We start from the raw sequence: 12353 nt of genomic DNA, 5'->3' as shown, positions 1-12353 counted from the left end.
GATTGTTTCTGAGGCACTTTGATCTGGTGTGGTGAAGCTGGCAGCCCAAGAAACTGCCCACGCCAGCTTTGCTTTCTGTACCTCCAGGTAGCATGCTCCAGCTGCTCAGCAGGGAGAGCTGCTCATTCTCCTCCTCTCTATCTGCGCATGCTCAAGCTTGAGCCTTGCCCTCTGTCCTGCTCTAGGACCGCTTCCAGAACTGTTGATAACTTACTTATTTATTTGCATAAACCGTGCTCTGACCTGTCAGGTACTGGCTCCTGAAAAGTCCTGTGTCTTTTCTCACCCAGCCAGTGCACTGGACTATTTCCTGTTCAGAAACCAGAGGGAAAGAGGTGCACCTTGGTTTAATTGATGGGTTAGCTTTGGTTTAGAAATCATTGCATTTCAAGCTACTTTAACATCATGTTTTTTGGTTGTTGTTTTAGGTGCCATGCCTGACAATGGCACTGAATGAGTGCGGTCTTCAAGCCTCCTTCCTGTAAATGATTGGACCAAACAAGGCGGTGTGATGAACATGCCACTGCATCAAATCTCTGTCATTCCAGCTCAGGATGTTACCTCTTCCAGAGTCTCCAGGAGCAAGACCAAAGAAAAAGAAGAACAGGTAATGTCAGATAACTTCCTGTAAAAGTTGTATACATCTGAACATAAAATGCTGGGAGTTAGGAAATCAGACCTGATTCTGATCCAGAGATCCAACTCCTTGCATGGTTACTGCTCTTAGCGAAAACGAATGTTACCTAATTATCTCTTCGTTCTAATATTTGCCATTTCAAAGCAGCTGGCTGCAAAAAACTAGAACTCGTTGCTGAATAACTTCAGCAAAACAGAAACTGACTTTTGGTTTTGCATAACAGTTCAAGGCACACAGGAATTCTGTGTAACAGGTCTAGTAAGGTTGTCATGAAAGCTGTAACAGGTGTATTTTACCTTTCAAAGAGAAAAGTAGTATAGGGTATGAGCCCCTACATGCAGCCATGCATTCTGTTTTTCTTTGCAGCATCTAGTAGCCATGTCGTGGTTTGTATTGACTAGAGTATTACAAGGAAGGAAATATACACCTCTATGTATATTTGCTGTGCTGTTTCCTGAAGATATGATTTGTATTCTTAACTTGGGAGCATATGTGGGTGAAATCATTTTGAGGTCTTGTGGTGCTAGAGAGAAACAGAAGGCAAGAATATCTGAAGTCTACTAGAATTTAATTAATAGGCTACTTAAAAAAATAATGATGGCATATTGTGTCTGATCTTTCTGTGTTAACCTTATTTAACCCCTGGGCTGTGTCTTTGGTCAAGCCCAAAGATCTTGGTGTGCATCATGCTTTAGTTTACACTGAAGATACATTGAATTTTACATTATCTGTCAGTTCCATATAAACTTTATGTTTTTATAGCTCTATTCTAGCATAAAAACAGGCCAAGAGAATATTCATGTTATGGAAGAACTGCAGGGACTGGACTTGTTCTGTGGTGTAGGAACACGTTTCAGCAGTGGTCAGATTCTGAGGAGACCTAGACCAACACTGGTACAGATTTGGCATAACTGAAGTATAAGGGACTGCAAAGTCACGTTACAGAAAGGGGTTAATTAAGACTAACTTCAGATAGAATTTTTTAAAAAGTTGCTTTCTGATGTGTTAGGGTCATCTATTCTGACTACCACTTTCACTTGTCAGTTGTCCGAATTTCACCTACCGAAGTCTGTGGTGGGTCAGTAAAAAAATAAATTATTGCATGGTTGTTTTTTGGAGTTGTCATTTTAGTAACAACTTAAAATGGATTCTAGCCCTTCAGATTCTTAGACAAGTAATTAGTTACCTGGACTCCTGAATCCAGGTAGGCTGGTGCAGTGCTGCTTTTGAAGAAGTTGTCTTCAAAGCAGAGGTGCTTTAACTCAGTGAGGCATCTTTTCTCAGGTGTCTGCTGGATCTCTCACTTTCAACTTAGAGCACTAATGGCAGTCTGTGACTGTGCTGGGAAGCTCTCTGGGTAAGAGGGGTTTTTTTGTTTGTTCGTTTTTGTTCCCTCCCATATGGAAATGCTGTGTGCTGAGAGAGCGTGAAACAGTCCCTCTGCAAATACATGGCAGTTCTGTGAACTGGCTTTCCTCCAGCAGGGTCATGCGAACTGAGAGGCCAATGGGATGAGAACAACTCGCGTTGACTATTTCACCATGCCCCGAGCCCAGAAGTGAGAGTCCCAAGTCTCTTTCTAAACCCGTTCGTTTCTGACACAGCAACCTCAGTGTTAACAAACCTTCCATATGTTTTCTTGGAGGTGACTAATTGAAGGGTTGATTGTTGTTTTCCTCACCAGGCCACCATTGTACTTTCACCTGTGACATCTAAAACAGAACAGAGTATTACAGTCAGGACTGGAAAAAGCTGCTGCTTTAAATATGTGAAATATTGTGGAGAAGATACTAGGGATTGAGACTATACAAGCAATAAATGAGACTAACCTGGAAACACTTTGTGTCTCCCAAATCTTGTCCTTCCTGTCTCCATCAGCGTATTCGTTCATCCCCCAAGCGTCCATTCTTCTGCCAGACCCACTGCAGGAGCTCAGGGTGAGCAGCCCGCCGCCCTCGGCACGCAACAGACACTGTAGGCAACGTGCTGTGTCCCCTCTCCATTCTTCCCCTCTCCTGCAAACTGCCTTGCTTCTGGTGTTAACCTTTAACATTGGATCTAATGAATGAGCTGGAGGGCAGTCAGGTTGTTAATGTGTTGACTTTGACCAATCCAGTTAAATTTTGATATTGCATCGGTTAGCACATCCAAGGCCACTTGCTAGGCAGAGTCGCTGTCAGCTCTTGGATGCTATCAGGACCTGCTGGCCATGACTGTGAGTTTTGCTTATAGTTAAGGTAAAGGGGAGATAGGGTGTAAGAAAAAGAAATTGTAGATCATTGTTGACATATTTTTTAAAAAGCACTTCAAAATGTCTATGTTTGAGGTAGAAACCACTGCAAGATAAAGAGCATGATCCTGTACTGAGCAAACTGTACTGAGCAGTTGTAGATGATTTTTTGTGCCCTGGGTAACATCTGCAGATGATGCAGAGAGTTGATGCAAGAGAAAAGACACAGGTAAAACTGAGAAAGAAGGCATTTTCACTTCAGTTTTGTAAGTTTAGTGCAAATTCAGTGTAACATCAATACTCTCAGATTTCAGTTGTGCAACTTTTTATTATGTAGCACAACTCTCAACTATTTCTCCATGTTGTGGCTGGCCTAGACAGAGTTTTCACATGAATTTCTATGAAAATATATCATGTTTTTTTGGGGAGTGAGTAAAACATTTAACAGTTTGTTTTCCAGTACCATAACTTTCTTACCTTACCTTTTCTATGTAATAGAAATACCTTTCAATGTAGGAATAGCAGTGAGCACCTCAAACCATTGTGTACACGTTGTGTACATTGTGGTCTTAAGAAGTTATGAGTTGTACAAAGCCACTTGCCAATCTGAGCAAAATCAAACAAACCTCAAATCACAATCAAAACCAATATTACTTTTTTGCAGATAATATGGAGGTTTGCTTTATTATACCAGGTTCTTAGACCATGTGCATTTCCAGGTAATGTGCTCTGTAGTCTGAGCAGACTCTGTACATATTTGCCTTGTCTATTACCAAGCTCTGGCTAAAACCGAAGTGTATAAAGGTATAATGTCAGGTAGCAGATCAAAAGTTTTTCTTGCTTTTATTCTTGTTTTGGTTTACTTTTCCTTTGGGAACTTGATATATCAAACCAGACCATTAGCTTGTCTGTACCTGCATTGTAGTGAGCCTGTCAGAAAAAAGGCTGAAGAAGTACAACATTAGAAAATGAAGCACCAATGTGTCTAGAGAGGAAAAATTGCCGGTATTAGAAAAATCAGTGTTAGAAGAATAGGATATAAAGCATCTTCCTTCTGGGGAATAAGTCTATTTTTTGTGAATATGGATGTGTTTAATTTTCCATATTACATTTGTAACAGAAGTACAGAGGAACTTTTCTCAAGCTGAATAGTTCAGATCTTTTAGTGTTTCTTCTCTCTCTCTTGCTTCTGGTCAAGATATAGCTTTGATATTTCAGGTTAAGGCTTGACTGGTTTTAGTAATAGTTTTCCTTGCTACAAGGACAAGTTTTCTGGACTAATGATTTGGGACTAACAGTGAAGAAAACCAAGAAATCCTCACCACCGTTATTAAACAACAGTTTTTAAACTGGATAATCTGTAGTCGCTGGGCATGTCTCCTATATGTTCAATACCTGTGAAAGTCTGTGGCAAAAATCCTATTGTATTTGAAGATGTGCTAAAATGCAAAGCACCTGCTTACCATTTCTGCGTTAAGACCTCAGAAGTCAGGGATATTTATTAATAGTGGAGCCTGGTAGAATCTTATTCCAATTAGTGTAATTTTCAAGGTTTAGAATAGTTGAAAACTGGTTAACAATCTTGGATGAAACTTTGTCCATTTTCATAGTAAAAATGGAGAAGGTCATTAAGGGATTATTATTCTTGCATTTAACTCAGATGAACTGTTTGCTTTAAGAGCTATTAATAACAACCATTAGCTTCTTACTTATCCTTCACTGGGAATAACTTCATACCTACCTGATTTAAGGGAGAGTTGCTCTATTGTTTGTGAGGTGCAACAGACCCTGCCCATTTAGTGAGTATTGTGCTGGCAGCGATTTGCCTAACCCAAAGCCAACAGCCCTTAGCATTTGGAATGAAAACAAGGCACTGATGCTGGCATACGATTAAGGTGTTGCTCTTGTATTGTCTTGTGATGGAGCATTACCTGTTTGAGAGTTCTGTACAACACAAGATGTTGGTAAAAGTTACTGTGGTGAATGAAGCTCCTTGACCAATAGCTTTTATATGGCTCTTCTAAAAATGTGTGAGTAACTTCACAACAGTGACCTTGTGTGCTGTGATCTCCGCAGATCTCGTAAGCAGATTGGGGTGGACTGGGTCGGTGTCCAAGTGGGAGATGCTGGTGCAAATCACTTTGGGTACACAATGGCCTGGACTTGTGATGCAATACTGAATTGCTCTCAAAGGTCATGTAGCAAAGATAGAGCACAAAAGTGGATGAATATTCTAGTCAAATTTAAACTTAACTAATTCCGTTTGAATGACTGAAACTCCCTTCTGTCCTCTGTTCTTAGAGGAGCTACCTTCTTGTCTTTTGAGTGCTGTGAAATAATTATTGGCTGCTATGTGCTCAGCAGAGATTTTCTGACAATCTCAAATATCTCCAGGTGCTTCTCAAAGCTGCTGTCTTGCAGGTACTATGACTACCCAATTTGTCTGGCTGAAATTATAATGAAAGAAGTGCATTGTGCTGTGTCTTGCTAAATCTGTTCTGTCTTCTTAATGATCTCTTGCATTCTATAACAGGAAAAGCACTATAGCCTAATAACTCACATAAGCCATGTCTTACTGGAAAAGGACTTTTTTTTTTTAAAAAAAAAAAGGCAATAGATGCATTTGCAAGAATTTTTAGTTGTAGATTAGTAGTGTAATAAAAGGTGAATGTGTTGTTGAGTCTAGTGTGATGCTTTGTGAGCTCTTAGATTGTTCTCAAGGTACAGAGGCACTCTTTGGACTTTGCGTATGTGGGCTCTGACTGCTTGAACTTAATTCAAATACTTTCCATTTGTAAGGCAGTGTGTGTTTAGTTTTGCTTCTCCATTGAATCAAACCAGTTATTAAGCAGCCAGGCTGTGAATCCTTTGAGAATTTCCCCCCTCATTATTCTTATACCGAGATCTGCGTGTTTATGTATAGCTGTGTACTGTATTAACATTGTCTCTGGCATTTTTCTTTTATTAAATTCACTTTGTGTAGAAACAAGTTAACTACAGAAGATTTTTTTGTTCAAGTATCTTTTAACTCTTCTGTGGGAAGCAAAACATCTCTCTTGCTGTAGAGAGGCTTATGAACTTAGCCTCAAAGGGAGAATTGCAAAATCCTTTCCTGGCAATACAAACCTTGGCTCTTACTTAGCATGTTTTTCAGTGGATCCCAAAGCTTTTCTTGGAAGAAGCTAATATCACACTTCCTATCACATTTCCTTTTTAAAAAGTTGCAGATAAACACATTTTATCTGGCATGACAGCCAACCTGTGACGGAAGCATACCTGAGGAGCTGCAGTGAAAATGCTTTTTTTTTTTTCTGCAGTCTGTGAGCAGGTAGGAACACTTTCCAGACCTCATGCTTTGAGAGCACATCAGATGACGGAGGCAGTTGTTCAGGCAGCCGTCCGAATTGTACTCCTGCAGTGATACTGTCGTGCCAAGAGTGGGATTTCCACGGCTGATTTCTGTGCTAACACAGACTGACTTCTTCTGACATCTTAGTACCTGTTTGCATAGAAGCACGTGCTGAATGTACTCCCACTCAGCAGGTAAACACTCTGCTGAGGAGCACTGTAGAAAAATTGTTTGAGAGACTGCTTGACACCAAACACGTCTCTTTTCTCCATGGGAGCACTGGTAAATACTTCAACACCCCACTGCCTGAGATCTCTCTTCAGCCGTTAGGAGAGTCCTTGTGCTTGTCACAACAGCTGAGCCATTGCTTGCATCAAACCCGTTTTTGCATTAAACCTGAAGACGTTGGGACGTAGGGTATTTCCTTACTGCTACAAGCATCTTGGTGTCTGGAGGTGGTGCTTCTGCCCTCGCCTGCCTTCCTTCTCCCCATGGGCGCTTGCCACTGTTCCCGTCCTTTGCCAGCTTCAGGGCTTCCTTCTCACCCCTGTGTTGCTGGCAGGAGCACCGCTGACCTCCCCCTTCAGCATGGTACCTGGAAAGCTGGCAGGAAGTGCACTGAGTGCAGCCAGGCCTGGATTAAACCACTGGTCTGGAATTTGGGATTTAATTAGTCTCTTCCCACCCTGCTAGGTGGAACTGGGCAAGTCCCTTTGGTGCTGACGCTATGCTTCCTGCCATCTGTGAAAGAGGGCTGGCACTGCCGACTGAAGCCTAGGAAAGGGCGTCAGGATTACAGATAAAAGCTGAGGAGCCAGAAGTAATTGTCCTCTGAGATGGCTGTGTTGCAAGAGAGACACTTTGCAGTCGGTTGACTGTGACCTTCTGAAATCCCTGTAAGTGCCCTCTGCTCTCGTTGTGCTGAGTGCAGGATGAGCAGCTTGTCTTTGCAGGCCTGCTCTCAGGAGCCGAATGCAGGAGCACGCGGCTTCCCAGAAAATTTGACAGCAGAGGAGGAAGAGAGGAAGCGGGAAGTGGGAGGGAGCTGCTCTCGCTCGAGCAGTCATAACAAAAAAAAGTGAGATCACGCAGTTTGATTCTGCATTGTGTTCGTCTTGGAGTGTGCGTAGCGTGTGTGTGAGGAAAGGAGCAGATGGCTTCTGAGTGGAGCTGAATTATGAAAGGCGAACTGTGGGAAGTGGCTTCTGAAAGGGATTTGGGAGAAGAGGAGAAAACTATTTTAAAAATTCAGTAGACATTACAGAAACTAGAAGCAGTTGATACAGCAGAGTTTTATGTAGTGATACTTCAGAGGAGACACTCTTGAAGTTTCAGGTTTCACTGTTTGCTTGTAATTAGATTCATTTATCCACAGCCTCAGTTTTGATTTATTTTGTCTGCTTATTGCAGATGAACTCCTTGCTTTGGTGTCTCAGGACCAGAAACTTATAGTTAATTGTTATCATCTGTAGCTGTTGCATTAATCTGAATCCTTAAACCAGCTCTCTGATATTAACACAATCTCTGTCTAGTTTTCATTAGCAGATCATGTCAACAAGCTGAGCGTCATTTTAGAAACAGAAAATTTGATAGAAGGAGCGTTTAATTGTGCGGTAGTCTGGTGCATTTTGTCAGTGGTTTGTAGGTGTGTTGCTGTTTCATGATCCTGGAGTTTTTCTTCTTCCCTGGCAAAAAAGCATGCTTGCGTTTTCGCTTTCCATGAAATGTGTGTCAGCCATGATGCCACACTGAGCTGTATCTGCATATAAATGCCTGTGTCGAGGCAGAGTACTACTGAAACCATTGCAGTTCCACAAAGGCATGGGTCAAGGCCCTAAACATACTTTACAGTGATTTTTTTATTATCCAGGAGCTATACTGTTTATTGAAAGTGATGCTGTCAAGCAAGCTTCCTGCAAAATGATTTTTAAAGCTCTTTGTTTATTATAGGTAATTTTTGTAAATGGGAGAACCAGAAATGCAGGGACTTCTTTTTTTTCCCTGTAACATGTTTTGCCTCATGCATTGATAGGTAATGAGTGTCTGGTTTTGCTTTTTCAGACAGGTCTGTTTCTTTACTTGGTGAAGTACTTAAAGTAGGTTGGGTTTTGTGTTTTAAGCTTTTTTTTGAGAGAGAACAAAGCCTAGAAATTGTGCCAGGGAGGCATGAAGTGGTAGAGTATCCTTAAAGTATTTGTACTTCGGAGTTTTCAAAGCTGCATTTGGCATTCAAGTTGCTGATTTTTCCTTTAAACTCCCCACCCCACTTCTCTGAAAAGTTATATGTGGCCTTAGATTTGCACTTCTGAATTTAAGTAATTCTGCATAGCCTTTATGCTATTTATGAAGAATTCTTGCTGGCAGGGAAGGGAGGGACAAAAAAATCCACTTCATTTTTTCAGAAATTGCTTCTCTGCTCTTTGCAGAAGTCTAACCTGTGAGGACTACAGCCTTCTGAGTCAGTAGTCCTCACACCTGGAAACAAAATCCACCTTTGGGATCCATTCAGCTTCTCATGTCCCAGAAGTGATGGTCTCTCATCTGCCACTAAAACCACAGGTTTCTCTTTGCTAGTTTACATTGCTGCTGTTTTAGGAAGTCACCTAAGGAGATTTTTCATGACAGCCACAAGTCAATGGAATTTTATTATTATTACTGAGCAATCCCAAATGTGTTTTTATGAGGTTAGTGGCTGAAATTCAGAATTTCATTTTCTGTCAGTTGAGAACTGAATTCTGATTTCTTCAGAGACAAGGGAAGAATGGGATCATGTACTTGCGGAGGTTTAAATTAATTTACAATCCAGTTCTCTCTTTTTGGAAATGAGCACTACTTTGATGTTAACGCAAATGAGTGGAAGTAGCCCTTTTATATTTTTTTTCATCTTCTTGAATGTAGGATGTATCAGTTTCCTCATGGACCTGACGACAGGTGGCTTTGTGGATCAGGGAGGGGATTGTCCTCATGCCTGCAGAATTTGGCTTAGCCTTTGTGCTACGTGCATGCTGTGCGCTCCTGGCACGTTCTTCAAGGGTGCAGCATGTGCGTGGTGTTCCTGGAGGCAATAGTAGGAGACTGTGACTAAACACACTGCGCACACATTATGCACCTGTCAGTGTAACCACAAGTGTGTGCATGTAGCTTAGATATTCACGTCCTTAGATTCTGAGAGCATGTGGAAGCAGGTTTGGGCATAGCGTTCACATTAGAACATTTTCAGTATTAAGTTTCTATCTTACGTTTCAGGTTTTTCAGGGAGCTTGTAGCAAAGAAATGTCACATACATCTTAATTTTTGTATAACTTACTTGAGTATATATCAAAGGTGGGTTTGGAGATGCAGATTTCCAGTGTGCCCAGCTACCCGGAAGGAAAATGTGCATCACTTGGCATGTTAGCTAATTACAGTTATCTTAACCATATTTCTCTGGGTTTGTTTGTAGCAGTGCTGTGTTTATCCTTCATTGCAACCTTCTTGGATAAGCTTCAGTACAGCCAGGAAGCCAGGCAACACATAATTAAATACCTCCCCCTCACACACGCACTTAATTTATCCCCAGGATTTTCTGCTGCTCCGGGATGTACCAGATTTCTGGCCTGCCTGAGGATGCAAACAGAGGTGGGTGACAGCCAGTAGACAGGAAGCTCGCAGAACGGGTGATACATGGGAAAAAATCCTTGAGATGCTATTCTTAGCTCAGGTGCACTTTTTATTGTATAGTTTTGGAGTCACAGTATTGAACTGAGCAGATGCTGAGGGCTGAGTTCTGAGTGCCGCGCAGCCTCAAGGCTAGCTCAGGAGGGAGGTGATCTCAAGTGGCAAGGCCAGTCCAGGAGGCATTTCAGCAACAGAAGTAGCAGGCTTGATCATAAGGGGAAGTGAGAATGCAGGATGAACATTAGAAACACCTCCGCATACCTGAGATCACGGCTTCTGGGGATGCTGATCCCCGTGAGCGTGGCTAAAGCTGACCTGATTCATGAGGCGGGTGAGGAAATGAGTCTGGGAAGGAGAGGTCGTGTGCAGTAGAACGATGTACACTCACTGGCAGGCAGGTGTGGATGTTTTTTCCTTGACTTTCTATTAGTCATGGAAATCTTTTTGCAACGAAGTAATTGACCTTTCTGCTGGTGGAGCTTTTTATGAGCTATTATATTAATAGATAAGTTTCTGTAGAGCTGGCAAATGTGGACATTAAGAGCTTACCCCACATTATACCACAAATCTGCGTAGAAGCTGGTTATTTTTTTGAACAACAGTTTTCTGAGCCAATGTATTAGTCTTTCATAGAATCACAGAATGGTTTGGGCTGGAAGGGACCTTAAAGACCATCTGGTTCCAACCCCCCTGCCATGGGCAGGGACACCTCCCACCAGGCCAGGCTGCTCCAAGCCCCATCCAGCCTGGCCTTGAGAACTAGGTCTTAGTTTCTTCTGTACTTAGTTACTAGGAAAATAAGAAGTGACTTGAATGAATGACGTGCCATGCTGTCCCTTTTTATTTTCATGCTATTTCAGGATAGCTTTTCAGCTAGTACCAGGACTCCTTTCAGAGGTGGCCACCAAGTTTGACTTTTGCTTCTCTGTGGGGGATGTTGACCTCTCTTAAACAGAGACAAAGATGCTTGCCAGAAACCAGAGGCAGATAAATATCTCAAGTGTATCTTCTAGCGTTTGAGGAGTGGTTGTATAGAACAAAAAGTTGTAATTCCCACAGTTCAGTGCTGTCTTTCCAGGGCAGATGTAAGCAGGCATGTCTGTAAGTCCTCCGAGGCCCCACGGGAATGCTGATATCAGATTTGACTATACAGCCCATGGAAATTATCAGTCTGCAATATTTTGTTTAGCTTTTCTTTCTTCTTCCTAAATTATAGTTTAAATCCCACGACCTCGTTGTTCAGGATTAGGGATTGGCACTGAATTCTTAAAGGAAATACAAGATCATCCTTTTCCTAGGAACTGGAGACAGGAGCCCCCCCAAAAAGTCAATTGATTATTATTATTATTTTTCCCTTTAAAGTGCTCAAGGGAGCAGCCTTTTAACATAGATTGATAGCTTTTCCATAATGGAAAGTTTCAGAGCAGGAAACTTATTAGTCAGTTCTGACTGGATGCACAAAACCCACACCAGTTGTAAAGTTTTTTACTGGCAATTGTCTGCCTGCCTATTTCTGATAACTATTCCCAACCAGTAGATGCCAGAGGAATAGGTTTCTGGATTGATCAGTTTGAAAAATCACTACATTTTTCCTCAGCAAGTAGCTACATTGATGGTTTTTGGTTTCAGTTTTTATGCACAACAGTGGAAACTTTTGACTGACTCCAGAGAATAGGAAATATGGGGGCTCCCCCCTCCCTCCCAGTTTCCAGTCCTCTTTAGCTGTGTTTACTGTAATGTGAATGGCAGAAAGCACATTATTTGGGTAAAGATTGCAAGGCAGGCTTGTAGTCAACCAAGTGAAATGTTCGCTTATTTTTACATCTTAATTTCTATGAGCTGATGAATATAACAGCAGTTAAATAGATTTATAACACATGAAATCCTATGCAACTTCCCTTTTGGCTGCAGACAAGCGTCAGGTACTGTAGAGCCACTGGAGTTACTGAAACATCCACAGGCAGAAATGTTGAAGTGACCCCCTAAATAGGATGCTCTGTTTTCAGATACCCAGGTTAGGATACTTGGGAAAAGAGAAGCACAGCTACCGAGTACCTGTAAGCTTTAAACCAAAGCTGTTTTAAGTTAAGCACTTAAAAGGGGAGCGTTAGGGTACATCACAGAAACATTTGCAAATTAGGGCCACTGGGTACTTGCAGTGTTATGTTGTGCTTAAACGAATACAAGGTACCCTCTCCCATTACAGTTGGGAATAGAACAGAACTGGTTCTTTTCTGTGATTAATATGAAAACCTTGTTTATTGGGCTTACATTGTGTCAAGTCACCAAGTAAAAAATCTTTATTGTCATAAACAGTAGTAATAGATGCTGACTTACACAAAAGAGAGAAAGGCATGCTGGAGTACAGATTTTTATTTTAAAATCTATTTTAGGTGAATTTTTTATGATGTAAAGTAGAACAAAAATATATTTATGTCCTTCTAGGCGTTGGTAGTAAAGGACAGATTGTCCTCTAAACT

The 12353-nt window shown here is 41.5% G+C and overlaps 1 protein-coding gene across 8 annotated transcripts in view; it reads left to right on the top strand.

Annotated features, from left to right (window-relative positions):
* The window catches only part of MARCHF8 (membrane associated ring-CH-type finger 8), a 95558-nt gene that overhangs the window by 21759 nt on the left and 61446 nt on the right, over positions 1–12353 (top strand). For 5 of the 8 annotated variants that reach the window (XM_080597140.1, XM_080597139.1, XM_080597144.1 and 2 more), the window contains exon 2: positions 429–607. In XM_080597140.1, coding sequence (XP_080453266.1) covers positions 512–607 — 96 coding nt within the window. In that variant the 5' untranslated portion in view covers positions 429–511. Of the gene's footprint in view, positions 1–428; positions 608–12353 lie in introns of those variants that run through there. The other 3 variants (XM_080597148.1, XM_080597145.1, XM_080597141.1) reach the window with 2 other exon arrangements.

The sequence above is a fragment of the Anser brachyrhynchus genome, assembly GCF_964034855.1.
Source record: "Anser brachyrhynchus genome assembly, chromosome: 6".
Classification (NCBI taxonomy): domain Eukaryota; kingdom Metazoa; phylum Chordata; class Aves; order Anseriformes; family Anatidae; genus Anser; species Anser brachyrhynchus.
Note: the sequence above shows the minus strand (reverse complement) of the source record. Positions and strands in the feature narration are given on the sequence as shown.